Source organism: Parambassis ranga, chromosome 1 (assembly GCF_900634625.1).
Source record: "Parambassis ranga chromosome 1, fParRan2.1, whole genome shotgun sequence".
Classification (NCBI taxonomy): domain Eukaryota; kingdom Metazoa; phylum Chordata; class Actinopteri; family Ambassidae; genus Parambassis; species Parambassis ranga.
This window is the reverse complement of record NC_041022.1, coordinates 16,329,229-16,352,046: the sequence shown is the minus strand read 5'-3', so window position 1 is coordinate 16,352,046 and position 22,818 is coordinate 16,329,229. Positions and strand designations below refer to the sequence as shown.

The 22,818-nt window shown below is 39.3% G+C and overlaps 2 protein-coding genes across 3 annotated transcripts; both read left to right on the top strand.

Annotated features, from left to right (window-relative positions):
- The first annotated feature begins 998 nt into the window (after positions 1-998).
- On the top strand, positions 999-9,224 carry gucy1a1 (guanylate cyclase 1 soluble subunit alpha 1). 2 transcript variants are annotated; one of them, XM_028414036.1, is made up of 8 exons: positions 999-1,460; positions 1,705-1,772; positions 2,422-2,501; positions 2,577-3,289; positions 4,614-5,099; positions 6,687-6,830; positions 7,826-7,980; positions 8,251-9,224. In XM_028414036.1, exons 1-8 carry the CDS (start codon positions 1,221-1,223, stop codon positions 8,387-8,389), a joined length of 2,025 nt encoding a protein of 674 aa, XP_028269837.1. In that variant the 5' UTR covers positions 999-1,220; the 3' UTR covers positions 8,390-9,224. The 2 variants fall into 2 exon arrangements, with proteins under 2 accessions (XP_028269837.1, XP_028269845.1); XM_028414044.1 differs by lacking the exon at positions 1,705-1,772 and having other exon boundaries at positions 1,343-1,460.
- Positions 9,225-10,142: 918 nt separating this feature from the next.
- Positions 10,143-22,687, top strand: gucy1b1 (guanylate cyclase 1 soluble subunit beta 1). The gene is made up of 13 exons (XM_028414056.1): positions 10,143-10,280; positions 10,592-10,665; positions 12,160-12,260; positions 12,359-12,477; positions 13,362-13,559; positions 14,599-14,829; positions 15,003-15,119; positions 15,876-16,009; positions 17,452-17,649; positions 18,881-19,118; positions 19,741-19,881; positions 21,156-21,310; positions 21,469-22,687. Exons 1-13 carry the CDS (start codon positions 10,278-10,280, stop codon positions 21,614-21,616), a joined length of 1,857 nt encoding a protein of 618 aa, XP_028269857.1. The 5' UTR covers positions 10,143-10,277; the 3' UTR covers positions 21,617-22,687.
- The last annotated feature ends 131 nt before the right edge of the window (positions 22,688-22,818 follow it).

The window sequence follows — 22,818 nt, the reverse complement described above, 5'->3', positions numbered from 1 at the left end:
GCTGTTTTTAGTTTATGTCAATATTCTGTGTAAAACGATTGAATTCCTTGGCTGTGTGATACTGTAATGTTAATGTGTGTGTGTGTGTGTGTGTGTGTGTGTGTGTGTGTGTGTGTGTGTGTGTGTGTTTTGGTAATTATACGAAATTTAACCATGACAAGGTGAAGTTGGTTGAATACAAATAATGATCTATAAGGCAGGCTCAAAAGGCAAGGCTGCTGATGTTAAATCAAGTGGCATTTGTCAGATCGCGTGCATCGAGTGCCACAAAAGGATTTATACAACTTGTAAACAGAGTGAGCAGGCAGTGCTTAATGTGAGGGTCGCCTTTAACATAGATTTAAAGGAAAAATACAAAAAAAACATGTTGGGTCTCATTTTCCCAGTGTCTGTGTGGGACAAAAAGAGGATATATTTGAATGTTTAACAACACAGTTCATTTATGTAATTAGCTGCAATCCTACACAGTGATCCCAGCTAACTAATTATATCCAACAAAAACTATTTTATGTATTAAGAATTGTCATGTCTCAGACAAGTTAGGTGAGAAAAAAAACACTGATTGGCTGAAGGAACAGCAGGAAACTGAAAAGTCTGCATCAAAGGGAGGAACCTTACTTTAATCAATTATGTATTTCATGAGGGTATGGAGGTGCAAGGGGGCTATATGTGTGTAAGTGTGTGTGTGTGTGTGAGAGAGAGACGCAGGCAGTATAGTATATAAAATTTGTAATAAAAATGTTTAAAAAATGTAAAATAATTCTACAATAACATGCACTCAGCATTGAGAAGGAGAACGGAGTCGTGTCAGGTTCTGATGACGGTTTCCAGACCAGACGTTGGTCTAAATAAAAAGTCCATTGCATGCGAGGAGTCGCCTGGAAATAATTTCTCATTGCTGATAGGTCGTTCAGCTACACCAGCCCCACTTGCGCATGGATTGGCCTACTGCTCTTTTTTCTCTAGGTTCTCATTGGCTTTTGGTAATGATAGTTTCTTGCCATCATTTGCCCATGCAGTTTTCAATGAATATTGGATGTGGTCTCCGGCTCTGGTGCTGATCATTTGAATCAGCGAGGCTGCGAGCAGGGTAAAGGTAAATCCTGGATAAAGCGCAGCAGATGATGGAATTCCTCCCAGAGACCGCAGCTGCTCGACCACAACTGTCTCCCTCCGAAATTAGATAAGAAGAGAGGAGCCTGGAGATAGCAGCGGGAAAGATGTTCTGCGCCAAGCTGAAAGAACTGAAGATATCCGGAGAGTGCCCATTCTCCAGCAGCGCCAAAAATAATGAGCTCGGAGACTTTGAGGAGCGCTCCACTGACGCCGCGGATTTATTGCCCATTTCAAAGGACGTGCATGGAAAAATAGGTGAGGATCTTCCTCGGCAGAAGACAAGCAGAGCCAAAGTTAACCTGCATACACTTGGGGAGAGCATCCGAAAACTGGCATGTCCTGAGGTGAGTTTAGAAAAATGCATTTATCATTATTAATAATAATATTATTATCTCTCATATCAACGCTGCAAAGTGTTTTCAAAACATATTAATGCCATCTTCAGTGCTGTCTGCCAGAGGCACAACGCCTGTTTATCACATGAGATAATGAAATCCTGCTTTCTTTATCCTCCGTAATTAAAGCCACTTTAGTCCTTTAGTCTTGCCACACGATGACCTTTAACTTGCTGGACACTTTGTGCTACAGTTCCAGCGGCTGCATACTGCTCTCCTACAAATGATGACACTGTCAGATCACAGCAGGGACGCTGAAAGGTAACTTGCCTTTTTTTTTTATACAGCTACCACAGAGACATCAGTAACAACACTACTCCTCCCAGACTAACAGCTGCAATTACAACTGCTGCTGCTGCAAATTATAGGTCTATCCTACCACAGCATGTATTCCTATAATAAAAATAATGATGCCAAGATGCCTTATTTGGACCTCTGTTTTACCTATGCCACGCAAACTCATCCTGTCACTCTCACTAGCAGACTGATACTAACAATAATAACAACAATGAGGCGTGACACAGACTCAGGCTGCTATGGATACCTGGGGAAAAACAGAGAAATCCCTTACAAATCTGGTGAAAGACACATCGCTGTAGAAAATGGCACTCAGGCAGCAACACATTCTGTTTGTTTTGTTCAGCAAAGTCACAGCCTGACATGGATGGAAAATGTTTCCAGCATCTGCAGCCTCTGATGTGTTGAATGTGCTGCTTTTTGGCCTGTTGGTCAGACAAAGCAACACACAGGAAAATGTCACCATGGCCAGTCTTTATTATTTTCTGACAAAGTGAGCATATTTGGTGATTAATCACTGGTGAGAATGGGCTTCAATTGAGGCCTCAGGCTTGATGCTGTGGGGTGTCTGAGCACTCGTGTGTCTCACTTACCATATTTGTTGATTTTCCAGTCCAGTGATTTGCTGTCAGAGCTGCAGTGATGAACCAGAGCATTTAGTGGAGATGATGAATATTTACTCAGCCAAAACAGGTAACAGTAATTCTATGTAAAAGGCTTTAGGTTGTAAAACAAATCTTTACCTGTTTCCCTTCATGTGTCCCACAGAAATACCAATGGATGATTTAAAAATTGCTCTAGGCGAGGAGATCTTCAACATGTGTTACGAGGAGGACAGGCACATTTTGAGAGTGGTGGGGGGAGCTCTCCATGATTTCCTCAACAGCTTCAACGTCTTGTTGAAACAGAGCAGCATGCCACCCAACCCGGATAGAGAGGATTGTGTAAACGAACCTTCGGTGCTGTGCTTAGACAAGGATCCGGGTCTGCTTACTGTCTATTTCTTCAACCCTTGCTCGACCACTGAGCTCTTTTTCCCTGGAGTCATCAGAGCTGCTGCCCGTCTGCTGTACCACACCACTGTGGATGTGCTGAAGGACCCCCTCAATGCTAAAGACAGCATTTTGCAGTCCAGTCCGCAACCTAGTCTTCTGTACACAGTTGTGGTTAAGGATGCAAGAACTCTGAGCCCAAGTCCACTGCGGGCTACGTCAGCTGGGACTCTTCCTACCTCTCTGTTCTCCACCATCTTCCCTTTCCATCTGATATTGGACCAGGACCTGATTCTGGTACAAATCGGACATGGCCTCAGGAAGAGACTGACCAGGAAAGACGGACTGAGACGGCCTGCTACCTTCCAAGAACACTTCTCTATTGTCTCCCCCCAGATCAAATGCACCTTTCAGGGTATTCTGACCATGCTAAATGCACAGTTTATCATTCGGATCAAGCATGGAGTCTCCACAGATAGCACAGGGAAGGTATGTCCGCATAATTGTGAGATAACATGTGACTAATGAGGCAAAAGAGGTTTTCCCATCATTATCTCAATATTAAATAGCGTAAAATAGAGAGAGAAAATGGATCTGTTTATAAGCAGTCAAGCTTATTAGTGGTGTACTTGGACGCTCTTGGCCTGAGGTAGAGATCAACATTATACCCCCAGCGGAGATCAGAAGCAAATGTCAAACCATTTTATCCATCAAAGGCACAGCTACGCTCGTGCTATTTCTGTAAGGGTGCACAGCAGAAATCGGTCGCCCTGACAAGGAAAAAAAAAGAAAGTATCAGTGAGTAAACGTGACAGTGCTATAATGACTAATGACATTCAGTCAGAGATCCTCCACTTAATATAACACTTGTCTTCCAGTGTTAGAGTTACAGTTAATAAAATGAACAGAGTCCAATTAAAGCAGGTAGAAATCAGCGAGTGGGTGAGCAAGCAAATGTCTCAGTGTCTTCCATCTGGGGTGGATGATGTGTTACTGACAGACATTATGCACAAACATGACTAAAATGTCAGTGGAAGTGATATGTTTAACAACAATTATGTTAGTTTCAAAGTACTTCATCATCATCAGCTTTGTACAAGGGTCTCAGAAGGTAAGATTATACTCCCTTGGAGACCCAGACAGCTGTGAACACTACTGAGTTAATATTACATGCATGGAGGGTTGAGTATTCTGTTCTTTTCTTGAAGTCTGTGTAGTTTTCTGCACATGTCACATGAACTGATGCATCCTCGCAGATGAGTAAAATTATGTGACACAGACTTAAGTAACACAAGTTGTATTCATGTAAATACCTCAGGATCACATTTATTATCTATTATATTAAGATAACAAAGCTTGTTTTCATATAAGGCCTCTCATATTGGCACACTTACATCTTAGCCTGAGGTGTTTATATGTACTTCTAGGTAAGTCCAAGAGATGTAGGATTCACCCTCAGTGCGTGAGTCAATCGTAACAACAGTCAACTGCCAGCGCTGTACTGTTAGCATGACGACTAATAATGAAAACACCATAAAAGTACATGGGCTTTTCCTTTTTTTAATTTCTGTTCAACTGAACATAAATGTTTACTTTTTTATTTTCAAATGTTTACATCTCTGAACATTGTATATTATTAAAAGCACAGCTGACACTGTCAGCTGTGGGAAAACATGCAGCCACATCCTGCTGCAGAGAATGCAAAATGTGGCCTGCACAGCAATCTTCACTTTCTGAACAAAATATTTAAACAATTAGAGCAGTGATGCTGTCATACAGACTAACATGAAGATTTGATGTTTTTTTCTTTCAGCTCATGGACCTTAAAGGTCAGATGATTTACGTGTCAGAGTCAAACGCCATCTTGTTCCTGGGCTCACCCTGTGTGGATAAGCTGGAGGAGCTAACTGGTCGGGGCCTGTACCTTTCAGACATCCCCGTTCATAACGCACTGCGTGACGTAGTCCTGGTTGGTGAACAGGCCAAAGCACAGGACGGATTGAAGAAGCGGTTGGGGAAGGCCAAGGCGGCCTTGGAACACGCTCACCAAGCACTGGAGGAGGAGAAGAAGAAGACAGTGGACCTCCTCTTTTCGATCTTCCCGGGTACAGTGGCTCAGCAGCTGTGGCAGGGCGAAACAGTCCAAGCAAAGAAGTTCGACCAAGTTACAATGCTTTTCTCTGACATTGTGGGCTTCACGGCTGTTTGCTCACTCTGCACACCGATGCAAGTGATCACCATGCTCAATGAGCTGTACACCAGGTTCGACCACCACTGTGGAGAGCTGGATGTGTATAAGGTAGGTTTCTGTAGGGCCACACTAAACATTGGCTTTTGATGACCTGCTGAATTTGCAGAATCCCTAATATTAGATAGATATTCAAACTTTTTTGACAAAACAAAGACATTCACAGGCTTTCGTACTTCACTGCAGGTGATACTAGATGTACTCACAGTAACGTGTGAGAGTACAATATTAGGTCAGATTCAACATGTTACACGCCCTTAAAATATTAAAATAACACATAGGTAGCAAATACCTAGGAAGCAGGAGGTGTGCTGAGTTGCAAAGGGCACAACCTCCATCGCCCTGCAGATGTTGCAGTGGCAGGACAAAGCAGGAGAACCAAGACATTGTTCATAGTTGCCATTTTACAAATGCAGCTCACAGTTTAAGATTGTCAGATGCCCTCTTACAGGCTTTGTTGGGTTTAGGCTCGGGGTACTTCTTCTCTAAATGCATCTGCAATATAAACAAAAGAGTGGAAAGCAATTACAAGCAAAAAGAAAAGAGTATGAAGCAGTTAAAGTCATCGTCACACGCCCACTCGCTTGCTGTGAAGTCTCTTTCTTGGTTCTCTATCAGTAGTATAATACTAAAGGCATTTTCTGTGAATTCTTTTGGCCCTAGTAATCATGCAGCACTGTCCTGTTCTTTGGTCTCCATTCAAATTGTGACAATATTCAAACATCAGATATATCAAAGATATTTCAGTAAACATGGCCTCCATTTCCTCATAATCATCTACAGCTGCCTGCAGTTCACTAAAAACACCCAAATTAGCTTTTTGTAATGATTCATTTAACCACCAGATCAGAGTGATTATTAAAGACTGATTAAAAATAACATCTTTAATAAAAATTAATGCTGGTGTACTTTCCTTATGACAAATAATTCGTATGAGGAAACATGATAAAACGCCTATGCAGATATGAGACTATGGGGTTTTAACAAAAAAACTCCAATTTGTGTTCAAAAGACAGAATGTGACAGTAACTCTGTGAACGACCCTAGTGTCTGCCAGAGGCTGCTAATCTGCAGGGAGGTTGGATAATGTAATCAAAGTGTCATGGAAACAAAACAGAGACAGAAGCATGTTTGACAAATATCTCGTAAAACGCTAGGAAGTCAGAGGTTCCTTGAGGACCCTGTTTCCACTCCACATGTATGAGCCTAAAAATAGTTTCACTTCGTCTCGGCCACATAGCTGTTGAGTACTCTCTAGTCCAGGCTAACTCAAACAAAGAAGAAGGAAAAGAAGAAGAAAACCCTCTGAACTTTTAAAATATGGCCAGGGATCAATTACTATTACTGTTTAAGTTTTATTACTTCTCGTTTGTTACCCTTTTGTCTTTTTACTGCAACATTAAGCCAGACTGTTGAAAAGATTGTGATGAATATCCACTTTACGTTCATCACACTGTTTAAGGTTCATTGTCTTCACATCACAGGGCTTCTTTAATGGTTGATTTTATAGTTTCAGGTTAAAAACTGGAACCGAATATGGGATTTTAGGTGCAGTAAATTGACTCGGGTATACGAGTGCTGAGAAAGCGTCTGGAAAAAAACATGTATTTGTCATTAAAATTCTCTTTCCCTGTTCAGGTGGAGACCATTGGTGATGCATATTGTGTGGCTGGTGGGCTACACAGGGAGAGCGAGACACACGCTGTCCAAATTGCACTCATGGCTTTGAAGATGATGGAGCTTTCAGACGAAGTTATGACGCCAACTGGAGAAGCAATACAGGTGAGGGTCAAGCACTAATTACTGTAATGCTTCTTATTCAGTCTGATTATATAACTTCCTCCAAAGAGTTTATCTGAAGAGTTTGTCTCTGATGTAAAAACTAATTATGTCTCCTCTATTGCTGTCATAAAACTAGAGATGGAATATTGCATGTTTATATAGCCATTATTCTTTGACAGCCTCAATTTATGTTTTAAATTTAAGACTTAATAAAAAGCAGTTATTTGAGAGTTTAGAGTTTAAATCGAGGCAACTAGACTCAAGGATTGTTTTTGGAAGACGTTTCACCACTCCTCCAAGAGGATCTTCAGTTCTGCTCTAGGGGAGTGGCGAAACGTCTTCAAAAAACAATCCTTGAGTCCAGTTGCCTCGATTTAAACTCTTGCAAATGACTATGACCTGGATGAATGAGAGCATCCACAGATATAGGTATTTTGAATATTGCATTAGTCTAAAATAGATCAAACGCAGAAAGATAATCTTCTGTCCTCTTCTTTCAGAACCAGAAAAACTACCACATCAATCAATACCATGATGCTAATGAGATGGTTGTGAAAAAATGCTGTTATGACTCTTAGATTATCCACAGATCTCATCAGTCTCAGCTGCTAGTTTAATCTCTAATCCGCAGGCTGAGCTGTGGGCAGTTTATTGTGTAATTAAACATGCTGCCAGAAGGGGGAGACAAACTCTCCACAGTGTCACTTTAATGGTTCAGAGGCGGTTTTATAGACGACCTACTTGCATTCTAAATCTAAATTTCAATAATTTCCATTAAATTAGAATTAAAGCAGCTGAATTATCTTTACACATTAACTAATGCCTTTCTGACCATTTCTGAACTGTACGTGGTTATGGTCAGGGGTCTTCCTGCCTTTGTAGCCATATTGATATGTTTTAAGTCAATTCCAACAAACCATTTATGGGAACTACAGCATGAAAACAAAACTATGAATGTGTATTACATTGTCTTCTGCACGTTTTTTCTCCTATAGATGCGTATCGGCCTCCACAGTGGGTCAGTACTGGCTGGTGTTGTCGGGGTGAAGATGCCCCGCTACTGCCTTTTTGGAAACAATGTCACATTGGCTAACAAGTTTGAATCATGCAGCCAACCCAGAAAAATCAACATCAGCCCTACAACATACAGGTGAGGCGGTGCTGCGAGGAACTGTTGTCTTCACTTTCTGATCTTTCAGCACATATTATCTGACTAAAAGACGATTTATTGTCAGCCGGCCTAAATATGTATATGCCTGTTAGCTATCATTTGTTTCCACAAGCGGTTGTTTCATAAAAAAAAAAAAGTGCTTTAGACAGGAAACGTCAGTTTCAGAAGAGCACTGCGTTTCCTCTTGTGTCACATAATTCGCTACATTGTTTTTAGATTCATGTTTTATTTGTGTGCTCTTTGTCCCAGATTGCTGAAGGGTCGTCCAGAGTTTGTCTTTGTTCCCAGGAGCAGACAGGAGCTTCCGGCCAACTTCCCAGAAGACATCCCTGGTGTTTGTTACTTTTTGGAGGCGTCCTTCAAAACTTCAAAAGCGACTCTAAAATGAAGTCAAACAGCAGCAACGCCACTCCAAAAAAAAAAAAAAAACTTTATATTTGGAGAAATGTAAACGTATCTAGTGAACACAGTGCAACGACCTTGTATGTTTTGGTTTAGGTTGTTTCGATATTAATGATATTGTCTAACAGTCAAACTCATGCAGCTGCTTAATTACAGAGATGTCAGTTTGCCGTCAAACGAGTGTCATCTCTGTACAATTATCAATGTGTACAGTCGTAGTAGAGAGAAACTCACTTCATCTTTCTTCCAGAATGAGTCATCTCTGCAAAATGATATAAAAAGTAGCTTTCATTCACAGATAGTGACAAGCTGTGGGACTGTTTATATTTTTGTTTAACATCTAAGAGGCATAAAATGCATAATCTGTGCAGTAATGTGGTCAAAAAGAGCACATAATTTTTAGTGTAGATATGTTGCAGAAATATATTTTGGATGTGATGTTGCTAAACAGATTGTGCTCTGTAAATATCTCCATTCATAACCACCCAGACGAGATAGCTGGTGCAGCAGCCTGCTCTGATGTCAGAGGAAATCAAGATGAAAATGAATTGGTTTTATGTCACAACAAACTATTTTAGGATCGAGCCTTTAATAAAGTGAAGCAATCCGGAGCGGATTCAGGTGCCTTATGGGAACTGTAGGCCACGAGCAGGATCACTGATGTTAGTTTTCAAATAATGGGTGAAATGTATGTATGTAGTTATTTTGTATCAGGTTTACTATATTTTTCATTAAATATGGTGAATATTGTCAATAATTTCTTCCATAAGCAACCAGAGGTTATTGAGGTGTGTGATTTATTGACATAAATCTTTCCTATAGATCCCACTTTACTCATATGTATAAGTAATGTATGTGTATTTCTACTTTTTTTCAGACACTTACATATATATTTCATTGCACTCCTTTCCTAAACAGAGATTACAGCACAACAAGAATACAATGAATGTGTTACTCTCACTATTAATGATTATAATGATGTGCTTTAATTATTATTGTAATGTAATCTATGTACAATAAATAAAGTGACATTACCAGACTTACTGACTCTGTAGTACTGTACATGTGTGTTAGTGTTCTACATGTGTGCTGATCGAGCATTAACTACATGGCACAACATTTAGGAGATAAATTGTTCACATTCATACTGCACTGCAATCATCATACTGGGTAATTTTGAGTCAGTTTAAGCACACATATAATCAGTTTATAAAATATAATGCTTTTCTATGGATGGGCAATCCCTTTAACTCTTTAAGCTTAACCTTTACAACAGTATTACAGCCTAACAATAATCCTGTACTGAATCATTTGCACTGCGCGAAAGGAAAGTGAGGATGTTGTGATAAATCAGCATTTCTAGTGTGTTCGGGTCATTTAGTGCTGCAGGATGAATTTGGAAACACCCTCAAGATGATATAGTGATGCATAAAGATGCAAGTACATTCTGCTACAATTACTAGCTAGACTACATGTTTGGACATTTTGTGAGGCTTAGGCATCTGGAAGTACAGCTTCCTGTGTGGACATTTTACTGTTCTGGGTAAAATATGAGTGAATGTATTTCCACTCTTGTGAGATTTTAAACTCATCATGTTAAAAAAGAAAAACAGACTGTCATCTGTGCAGTGCCTCCAGGTTGACCAGCATCTGTTGGATAAATGTTGCTTCGCTCTCATTGGTCAGAGATGTCTTACGTAAGACCCTGTCTGCTCTGCTATTGGTTAGACTGGCTGCCTGTTACATGCTACGGGGAAAAAAGTGGGATGAACGCAGAGACCCTTTTAGCAGCATCTGTATCAAACGATGAAGAATTTCTTGGATTAAAAGACTTTCGCCTGTAAATAAAGAATAAAATAAACGCAGTGGTCATCATGGTACGTATCTAGCAGTGAATGTTTCTGTGTTATCTTCGCATGCTGGGGAAAGAAGCGGTTTCTGTAGCGCACCTCGGTGTGACATTTCCTGTTGGTACACCACAGCAGCGGTTATACGATGGTTATATCTAATGTTACATGTTAAATTAACAGGTGGACAGAATGTGCATGTGTGTAGTTAACGCTAATAAAACGTTTAATGCATACGTAATGGTGTTAAAAACATGCATACATGTTTAAGTAAACTGCCTGGTTCTCTTGAATACTGCTCACGGTGCTTGTGTTTTTTTCCCTTCTTCATAAATTTACAGTATGGGTTTGTGAATCACGCCCTGGAGCTCCTCATTCTGAGGAATTATGGCCCGGAAGTGTGGGAAGACATCAAGTGAGTCTGTGAATGTGTTTGCTGTTCAGCCCTGCTGGTATCATAGGTTACACAACAAGGATACAGGACAGGCCTACTGTACAGCCAGCAGGAGCACTGTAATGATTAACCCTCACCCTCTGCAGGCTCACGCTGCTGATGGAAACACAAGAATCCACCTGTAGGCTGTAATACAAGCCAGAAACCATGATCAAGTACTCTCTATAGTTTCTAAAAGTATGATCAGCAGAATGTACCAATGAGATAATAATGCAGAGCATGGACCGTGTGAGGCTTAGTTTAGACTAGTGACAATTACTTATGCATACATAGGAAACTAACATTGTATTGTTGAAGCTGCTTAAACTTTAAGTATTGATTTACATACTTTATTGGCTGGTATAAAAATACTTAAAAACTCAATGAAGACAAGTGGAACAAGTATTTATTTAGCATTTAACAGACCAATGCTTACACAATAATGTAAGTGCATTCTGGTTACTGAAGCTTATTGGACCTCAGACTCCTTAATGTTAGCCAAGTCCCTTCCTCAAAATATAGCCTAAGTATAGTGGATTTGAGTGGACCTTAAAATAACTCAAATATGTATCTTATATCATAAAAACAACTTTTTAGCCTCCTTTTACATGGGAAAAATGCTTTTCTTCAGTGTTCTTCTTTAGAAATACACACTGCACTTCAGGAAAAATGCATCTTGTTTTTAGCTTGTTAAAATATTTAGCTAAAACCATGTTTTTTTTCATCTCTAGTCTTAAGTGCCCTTGACTTGACCTTTTTTTTTTAGGAAAAAAAAAGACAGAAAGGGAAAACATAGCAGCAGCTGCCCTGTGTAAATGTTTGCTAAGTGGTCATTTTTCCAGCTTCTTCAAAAATAAATAAATCAGCGCACTGCTGGTTTATATGTTATGTTTCTAATTGTAACTCATTGTTATTTAATGCTTAATTTATCACATTTGGTCTTTTAGTTCTTTTGAGGTTTTCATCAGCTGAGTTATTTAAAACTGAATTCTTGTTTTCTTTGTAAAACATTGCATGGCTTGGTATGTTTTTCCAGCTGTAACACATTCTGATGAAATTGTAAATTGCTGGTCAGGCCTGTAAATCATTTCCCTTTTTTCCCCAGACATTAGTAATCAGAACTTCATTTATTTGGATAAACTACTGGATTGTCAAATGTATAATTAGCAAAGTGCACACTGAGCCTGGTGTGCTTATCAAACAACATGCAGTAGATCCAAACCTGATTATCTCAGCAGAGTAATTTTGAAACCACACAACCACTTCAAGGGAATTTCTGTGATATAAATCAGTGCCCCCTGCCTTGCTTCAGACTGTAGAAGACCCAAATGTTGCTTTTTTTCATGTAAACAGAAGCTCACAACAACAGAAAAGCAATTTCCAAAAAGGCACAGCTATTGGTTGCCTGCAATGACTGTTTACTTCTGCTGAGACATTTGCTGCAGCTCATGACTAACAGCTTCCCTTTGTTTTCAGGAGGGAGGCTCAGCTTGACATTGAGGGTCAGTTCCTTGTTAGAATCATATATGAAGATGGCAAAACATACGATCTTGTTGCAGCTGCAAGCAAAGTTCTCAGTAAGTGACAGCGTTCTTGAATCAAGGGAAATAAAAACATCCACTATATGTGTTTATAAGACCTAATATTAATAAGCCTTTTTCCCTCTCTGTTTCAGAGATCAATGCAGGTGACATTTTACAGATGTTTGGGAAGATGTTCTTTGAATTTTGCCAGGAGTCAGGATATGACACCATCTTACGCGTGTTGGGCTCAAATGTTCGTGAATTCTTGCAGGTAGGCTCTTTCTTCTTTCCGTTTAGAAGGCAAAGCTAATTAGAGTTGATTGGACAACTGTAATAAAGGTCAGGTTACTCATCACAAAGATGTTTTGGTCTGTGTTATTTTATCTTGGAGATTTCAAGCTCTAAAGCAAAAAAAAAAACTAGGTCACATAATATAGGGTGTGCAGGTTGGGAATTTGCTGGACAGAAAGGGTCACATGACAAATCAATGTGGCAATATAGGAAGTAATCAGAAGTTCGTACAAACAACCGCCCATTCCATACTTCAAGTGTATAGTAATATAGCCAAATTATGGGCATGTGGCTAGTCAGGGCTAAAATTATACAACCAGGTCTAAATTCTTTTTTTCACAAAGCTCGTATCTGTTCTATTTACCCTGGAAAATGTGGTTTCATTGGGTAGACTGGTGTACTCGCCAATGGCAATAGAAGCATTTTCAATACAATGTAATGTAATGGACAGTATGTAGAGGAAAACATAATTGAAAGAACGTATAGAACAGGTCTGGACCAACTGCGACAATTACAACTGACCATACTGAACACACTTAAATGAACAAACTGTATTTATGCAGCTGGGTCTTACATGAAGATGCTTTTCAGAAGACAGAAATACTATTATACTACTACTATAATTGTTGGTGGGAGTGGTGGGTCTGTATTAGTAGAGTTTTCTTTTGATTGATTGAGTTCAAAGAGAATTTTACATGTTACAGGCTTCATAGTGAACACCTTCCAGTGTAGAAATCTGAATCTATTTTCTTAGTGATCTGCCTTTCATGTACAATGTAAAGATAGATCATGTAACCTGTGATACCCCAGCCATGTTTTAATTAAGTGTGTTGCTGCGTTGTGTAATTTCATCTACATCTGCAGAATCTGGATGCTCTACATGACCACCTGGGTACCATTTATCCTGGGATGAGGGCTCCCTCCTTTCGCTGCACCGATGCAGAGAAAGGAAACAATCTGATCCTTCACTATTACTCAGAGAGAGAAGGCCTGCAAGACATTGTGATTGGCATCATTAAAACCGTCGCTCAACAAATCCACGGAACAGAGATAGAGATGAAGGTCTGCTCAGCTGCTTTTGTTCTCTTTTTGTTCACAGAGGAACACACAGCTTTAATGGTTCAGTCTGCTGCTGGAGATACATCAAGATTATTCTATTTTTATAGGTCCTCTCCAATTTGTGGTACAACATTCAGCGAAGGCTTTCAGTCATAATGCCATTTATCAGAATGAGTAAGCTTGTGTCTCAGAATATAATTGAAGAGGTTATAAGTTGAAGATTAAACAACACAACGATCCCAAATACCCAAATGGGAACGCTGTGACAACTGCAGTTCAGCAGTGAGTTTTTGGCTAATGTCTGTGAGTCACAGGATATTTTTAGATCTAAGTTATAGACTCTCTGGCTTGAAGATGTTGTAAGTGTATCAGGGAGTTTTATTTTTGCACTGCATTCATTTTAACTTCTAACTGTGCCTGAATGTCAAATGGCTGTATTAATGAGGAATACATATTTTTTTTCAAAATTTAACTCAGCGAAGACAGTAGTCAGTTTGACTAAATTGGAATGTTTGTTATTGGTGTTTTTGTTTGTATGATAATGTCGAGGCCACAATTCACAGCCTGCAATATATAGCAATAAGTGCAGCTTGTTATTCTCCTCAGACATCTGCTGTTTGGATAGGGGTTTTCTCTTCATTTCATCAGTGACATTTTCTCCCCGACCTAATCATATTGTACAGACGGGATAATATTTTTCAGCAATTGTGTGTGTAATGAAAGAACAGAAAATGGCAGACGCTCCAAATGTGACACCCAATTTCTGGAAATATTAGCCACTGTTGCTGTGGCAACAGGGTGCAGAGACAGCAGCTTGACGTCAGCATGCCTTATGCCCATAAACCCAGAGAATGTCATTTATTACCCTCCTAATTCCATTTAATAGACCAGAGATTAATAGTATTATCACCGGGATAATATTGATGATAAGATATTTCATTAAAAGCCGCCATTTTGCTGCAATTACGTGCCGCAGTGTAATAAAACTGTGGTTAATAATATCACCAATATTACATCAGTTGTTTACCTTTACCTGATGCAGATGATCCAGCCAAAAAGTGAGGAGTGCGACCACATCAAGTTTCTTATTGAGGAGAAAGATTCGGAGGAGGAGGCGTTCTACGAAGACCTGGATGGCTTCGAGGAGAACGGCACACAGGAGACTCGGATCAGCCCCTACACCTTCTGCAAGGCCTTCCCCTTCCACCTCATGTTTGACAAGGACCTGATGCTCACACAGTGTGGGAATGCCATTTACAGAGTCCTGCCGCAGGTCTGCACTCACACCCAACTCTGTCACAGTATGTTGTGCTGTGAAGAAACAACAAAGATATTAATTTTATGCAACTGGACCTTTGCCAGTATGATTGCTGTGGTGATTAATTATAAATATATCACAGTAACAGCTTCCATGTAACTGATGTATGCATGTTTTTGATACCCCAGCTCCAGCCTGGTACCTGTATCCTGCCCTCGGTTTTTTCCTTGGTCCGTCCTCACATTGACTTCAGTTTTCATGGCATCCTTTCTCACATAAACACTGTCTTCGTTCTACGAAGCAAGGTAGATGACATCATCATCATCATTTCCAGATGCAGAAAGCACTAGAATACACCCAGAGTGATCAAAACATGAATCTGTTTATAGTCTTATATATGAATATTAATGAGTTGACTGATATTTTTAGAAGCTGCATATAATTTCATCCATCAAGACTCTTACTGAGGAAAAATTTGTTTACACACTGAGAGTACTGAGCATGCAAACAAATTGAATTTTATATTGAAGTTTATACACATAGCAAGAGTGTAATTATCAAATGTACGAAAAGAGCCACGTGTGCAGTTTTTCACATTAGACAAAGAATTTCTGTGAGACACAGAAAGGCCAGCGCAGTAAAGGAAGGTGAATTTTTCATGAGCATAGACTGAAAAAATTCCAGTAGCAGCTCTTAAGGGAAAGGTAGAGCAAGAATAGAAATTAGTTAAGCTTGTGTACCTGTGTGTAGTCGTGGCACACTAAACTCGTCAGTGTTAAAACAATAGATGCAGGACCTTCAATCTTCTATTGGGTAGACTGTAGTTGTTGTCTGTGTTTGGACTTTGTGTAAGCTCTGTCACAAGAAAAAAAAGAGCTGATCACATTTGTACACGCATACAGTAAAATCCGAGCTAATCCTCTACTGGTAATTTAACAGTTTAAGTAACCCATAACCAAATTCATAAATAATCAAGTGAGCTGAACTGGTTTCCTGTTTTGAAGCAGATTTAGAGAAGGACATATAATGAAATATTCATAAGTATGATGTAATCCTGACAGGAGGGCCTGCTGAATGTGGAGACTGTAGAGAATGAGGACGAGCTGACGGGGGTGGAGATCAGCTGTCTGAGATTGAAAGGACAGATGATTTACTTGCCAGAGGCAGAGAACATCCTTTTTCTTTGCTCACCCAGGTAAGCACACAGTGCAGTCTGTCCTGACAGAATAACCTGCTGAAAATGTGCTCCAAAAGAAAACACTGATACACTTTTGCTTAACGAATAACAACAATTTCTGGAAAAGCTAAAAATTCATTCACTTCATAATCCCAATGAGTTGCGTTACTTTGTGATGAATGGTATTGCTGTTATTGATTAATACCATTCATTTTAGGTCAAGTTAAGTTGCTACACTTGCTCAAATGTTCTTTCTCTGTTGCCTCTGTGTTACTGTTCAGTAATATATTGATCCTTCTCTCAATGCATTTTATTCCCGTCAATGGTGATGGTCAGGCAGGTATCATCTTTCCCCACTAAAGACATAACAACAGGTGACAGACATTATTTTCCCTTTTAAAAGAGATGCCTATTAATTACATAAAACATCTGGACATTGCAGGTCTTATTACCCAAAGCTTCTCAAACCGGAGTAAACACATTTGTTGGGGACAGTTTCCAGATACACAATGACACATGTGAGCAAGTATTTTTATCATCAGAAAACTCAGAATGAAGTATGTTTACTATAATAAGGAGCTGATGTAAACACACCAGCCGCCATTGCAAGACTCACTGCTAGTTCTGCATTTTCTGTTAACATGAGACCAGGTGAGATGGTTCAGCTAAAGGGGAAAATGATGCAAGATAATGTCTGTTGTTACCATCTAGTTATACATTTCCAGTTTTAGGAGAACTGAGAACTAACATAATCTGTCAGTCCTTGAACAACAGTCAGTCAAAGCAAAGCCACACATGTTGCTTTTGGTCTTCTGACAGTAAAAGAAATCTACATTATGCAACTTTCAGCCTTGAAGAATCTTTTTAGTATTTATAATTCTTTATCTGCATAAAACTGTTTACAGCTGTCACTTGTTCTTTCCAAAGAAGAATCTGTATCACTCTGCAGGTACATTGCAGGAAACACAGCAACACCAGTGAGGTGGCAATCACATCAGTTCTTCTGTTGTGACCTCCATTAGCCTCTGTGGCCCTTATATAAACAATCAGCCATTTCCAGTGTCTTATCAGATGCAGGAGAGTAGAGTTCAAGAGATCTTGTTTTTCAAGATAGAAAATACTTTGCAAAAGACAAGATGAGTGCTTTCACAAAAGGCTGCTAGCTGACAGGATCTGAAGCATAGAATCATGCTCATTCTCCTGAACCCAAAAGCACAATGTCTGACCTCATCCTACAAGAGGAGCATTTATCAGGGAGGATTGTGATCTCACTGCCAATGTTTTATCTTTTATGTTCGGTTTAATCTATAACCACTCTTCATACAACAAAAACAACAAGCAGGTCTGTAGATTTTCTGCTAAACACACAAATCGGACATTTTCCACACAGATTTATGCCCGTGGCTGCAATAAAACAGAATAGTTTTCCACTTCTTTTTCTCCGTCTGTTTTATGGTTAGCGTTATGAACCTGGACGATCTAACACGGAGGGGGCTCTACCTGAGTGACATCCCGCTGCACGATGCCACACGTGACCTGGTGCTCCTGGGTGAACAGTTTCGTGAGGAGTACAAGCTGACCCAAGAGCTGGAAATCTTAACAGATCGCCTCCAGCACACACTCCGGGCCCTGGAGGATGAAAAGAAGAAGACAGATAGGTTTGACCATTTTTATGATAGTTAATGGTTAAATATTTTTTTGCTCATCTACGAAGCTTTAGAAACAATAGAGGTATTATACTCAGACATTTATGTTAAGGTGAGCTTTCTGTGATTACAGCGTGGGCAGCATATGCAGGTGCATGCTCTTTATCTTCCCTCCATGTCGCCTGCACTCAGAGCTCCCCTTCTCACTCTTCTGCTTAGGCATCTGCTTTTCCATTCACACCCAAATTTAGCAGTGTTTGCAAACTTTATTTTCTAGTTAGAGGTGTATTAAATTATGTATAATTATATACCACAGCCCTGTCATTACGATTCAACTTCAGACTCATTTGATAAATGTGAAATAACACTGATCGGATCTGCTGGAAAACTAAGATGCAAAGATTGTTCATTAGTCCATCTTTTTCTGAGATAAAAGAGACATTTGTGAGCTTTCTATAAAAATCAATGCCAGTACAGCAAGATACAGGTACCATAATGATATTGTGACAGCAGACTCTAAAACACAGGTTGATGTTTACCTAAGCTAGTCCTCGTCTGTTACTATATTTAAGCAGAAACTCACAGCTGTAGTCAAGTACAGGGGGTGGAGCTAGTTTTTTTATTAGGACTGCTGTGGCAGTCCTGTCATCTCATAGGAAAAGTCACTCACTCTCCCATTGGATCCCTATATTATTATTCTAACCATTCTCTGGTCTCAGAGCGCCTCAGGCTCCAAACATTGATTAGAATTCACGGCTCCTCTCTAAATATTTAAGAGAACTGCTGCTGCTGCTCCATCGTTGTGTTTTCAGATGTTTACCACACTATGCGTTCTGATAATGAGAACATATATTAGTGCTGTTTTTGCTCCTGTTTCAGCATGGGGGGAAAAAAAACACTGCACATGCTGTATGTGAATAGATAGACATTTTAAATTTAGTATTTATGTGCACTGATTTGCATGTACAGAGCTTTGTGCAGTGATGATTGTGTATCGTGTTTCCTGAAATTATGATGCATCATGGAAGGTACTTTGCTTTTAACAGGCAGCCATGAGCTAACCAGTTACCATAGTAACACCACCTCCCATCCTGAGAGCAGCTTGTATAGCGAAATGACCAAAAGGTGGTGGGTGAACAAATAAACTGCTGATCCAAAGGGTGGACTTCAGCCACAGCCCATAACTCTGCTTCTCGGGAGCACACTCTTATTCAACATGTTCATTTCTCTGCTTCTTTTGTAGATTACTCTATTCCGTTCTGCCACCATCTGTTGCCAACGAGCTGCGACACAAACGGCCAGTCCCGGCTAAACGCTACGACAATGTGACCATCCTCTTCAGTGGCATTGTAGGATTCAATGCTTTCTGCAGCAAGCACGCCTCAGCCGAGGGAGCTATCAAGATAGTCAACCTGCTCAACGATGTTTACACACGTTTTGACATCTTGACAGACTCTCGGAAGAACCCTTATGTATACAAGGTTGGAAGCATGAACTTTACCATCACAGTGCATCACACATTTGTGTACATGTCCTTCAGTTAGGGAACAGAAAGGAAGCATTTCTACTGTACTCCAGTTCTAGTATTCAAGCACTTCTAACCTTGCTCGGCAGATCAAATGCACAAGCCTGGTGAATAATGTTATGCAATTCATCTCAGTAAGAGAGTATTCTTATCAGTTGACTTGGGTTTTACCAGACTAACTTCTAAATACAGTGTAGTTTTACAGCGGGGACTGCAACATTTTATTGGCTTGGTGCAGATTTACACCTCAGGCTTTCAGAGAAGAATGCACTTTAAGAAGTCAAACAGACCTCAGCACTTCCAGGGGATCAGCTTCAGGCACTGGGTCACCAAAAGAAGTAATATTTACTCTACCAGCTGAATGACATGGTGGTCCTGGGGCTTTAGCAGGGCTCAGAGAGGCCCCAAATGTTTTAAAGCTGATGTAAGTGTTTAAGTGTTTATCTCAGGGTGTTTCAGTTTATTTCTGGCTGCACTGTGCAATCAAAAAAATACTCCTCTCTTTGGGATGGAGGAAACAGAAAACAGGTCATGATATTACCCGCATGATGAGTGACAGCGTGTTTTCCCTAATGCAGGTGGAAACAGTCGGTGATAAGTACATGACAGTCAGCGGCCTGCCTGAACCATGCACGCATCACGCCAAGTCTATCTGCCACCTTGCACTTGACATGATGGAGATCGCCGGACAAGTCAAAGTGGACGATGAGCCAGTACAGGTGTGATATGAATCTCTGCTCTCAGCAAATGCTGCATAGAAAAAATGTGGTATGTTAAAAAAAGTGTGTCCAACTATAAATATAAAGGCGGTTTACTGAACTGGCAGTGTGAATGTACACTGTGGATTACCACCACTGAATGAAGCACAATCTATGTGCAGAACATTGTGTGGTGGGAATCTGACAGAGAAGAAAGGGCAGTGATAGAAAGCTTGCATGCATTTTAATAATATATATTATTATTTTTGCATTAAGATATTTTGAATGTAATAGTTCTTTAAACAATACTGCACATTGGTGTAATTTTGCCACCTCCGAGTATACTGTACAGTCTTTATGTCTGTGTTGGATGGTTTCTCAGTGGTGATGCCATTTGTCAGTGTTTGGCACATTCAGTCATGATTTTCAGACTGTTTTCCTTCACATATTTAATTATTTTGCAGCTTTTTTAGCATTGCATCTGTTATTTTGGCACAGGAAATTTGAGCGTTTTGGAACGCTGCTGGATTTCTAATATCATTTAATTAATCTAATTACAGTGCCCTAACATTATTCTGTATATTGCGCTTAATATAGAGTAGTATAAGATTTATTCTTGTTTAATTTTAGAATAATCTTACATTAGCTGTGCAACTGGACATTATTTACGTAGTCAGCTGTTAAAGAGTTGGATGAAAAACAGCAAACGTTTGTTTGACTGACTGTTGGAGATTGTTATTGTATCAATGACTGCTGAGACTTAACTTTGGAAAATCATGTCTGGTTAACTAAAGGTTGTTTATTTTGGGGCATTGCACTCGCTAAAGACGAGTTCGGCTTAGTGACAGAAACAGACTCAAATGATCTCACGATCCTGTGGCTAAAAATAGATCCTCATTTGTCCCAGACACTCACGGCATGTTCATGCTCTGAGCACAAGCGCTAAAGTGCCTACAAGTTTAAATATTAGTCTTTAGATTGCCTATGACTACTTTTGGAACTGTTTATTGCAAATCTAAAAGCTAAAAAAATCTATTTTTGTGCATGGAGCAATTCTTGGCAAAGTTAACCTTATATCCACCCACTAAATGTTGCACCTTTTCATTTAGTAGCATTAAGAGTTGGGACAAAGAGAAGCACTCTGAAGAAAAACTGGAGAGCTGCATTTTTCCACAAATAGTTTTAACATTTATACAGGTTCTTCTGGTAAATAAAGCAATAAATATAAACGTTTGAATTTGCCAATGTTTTGTATTAATTTTATTTTTCACCTATTTATTTTCTGTTTCATTTAGATCACTATAGGGATCCACACAGGCGAGGTGGTGACCGGGGTGATTGGCCAGAGGATGCCCAGATATTGTCTATTTGGAAACACGGTCAACCTCACAAGTCGTACAGAGACAACTGGTGAAAAGGGGAAAATAAATGTCTCAGAATATACTTACAGGTGAGTAGCAGTACGATTTCAACAGTATTAAGAGGGATTCATAATGTGCAAGACAGGTTGAGATCCATTTTTATAACCAAAATGTCTATATAAGGAAAAACAGCCTTATTTGATGTGCCAGTAAAACACAAAGTTTGATTTGTGATGTTGTACTCTAGGTGTCTGCAGTCTGCTGAGAATGCTGACCCTCAGTTTGACTTGGAATATCGGGGCCCTGTCACCATGAAAGGAAAGAAGGAGCCGATGAAGGTGTGGTTTCTTTCCAGGAAGCTCACTGACACAGAGTTCACCATAGCTAAAGCCTAACATTTCAACACAACTAGTAAAAGACCATGAGTATTATCTAATGGACACTTCAGTACTGTGGAGTGACAGGCAGGGGTGCGAGGAGTCAACTGAAATACAGAAACATGCAGATATTTTTTACTATGTTGAAACACGGCGCAAATTTAAACCTTTTCTGCTGTCCCATGATCTGTCATGACCTCAGTACATTTTGTATTTGTGCAGTGTTTCATGAATAGTAGAGGTTAATAATAAAGTAAGTGGTAGACTCAAGTTTGATACAATTTTGGATAACTTAGTGAATCAAGTGCTAACTAAGACCATAGGATTTTGATGAAGCAAACATCAGTCATCGTTTTTAGTTGTCAGTTTTGTCTTATAAGTCTGCCAAAATATCTTAAAAATGACTCATTTCACTTCAGTTCCTAATTATGATTTTATACGATTATCATATGCTTAAGCAGTCATAATGAAAAATGCAATTACAATTGCAATTATGCAGATAGAAATCTGACTTGAGTTAAAATAATACATATTTGTTGACAGAATGGGAGAGTTAGAAAGTTTTACACTGAATATCTTACACTGGCATCAAGGCCATAACGATGATCATTCAGACAGCAGAGTTACTGTATGTATATTTATAGCACCATGTTTATCAATTCTTTGGAACAAAAATTATGCCAACTACATTCACACACTATTTTGCAAAGATATATTTCAAATGTTTTTAGCTATTTTTTGAAGTCACAAACAGATAAAGTGTTCAAACTATTAGTGGACCTGTGTCGTGTAATTATCACCGAACTATTAAAATGCACATGTTATTTAATGAATTTATTGCACACCTGTCTACGCACTGCACTAATCACTTATGTCTGCTTCTGTTAGATGTCATGAAGTAAAATATTAAGTTCTGCTGTCGTAAAAATAATATTCATTTTCTATTACTTTATTTATATTTTAATTAGTATGCTACAGTTTCAAATGTATGAAAAGATTATTGTAGTAAATGTCATTATAGATTAAACTGCTGTACGTGCCTCCATCATATTGATAATAACATGTTGGATCGATATATGTACTGTACTTTTTTAACCATAGTTTCCAAATGTATTCTTAATAAACCTACACATTGTTCTTTGAAAAGAATATAATTGTCTAGCTTGCATTAAAAAACAAAACAAACAAACAGGTACCTCCTTCAATACATGAGTACATTC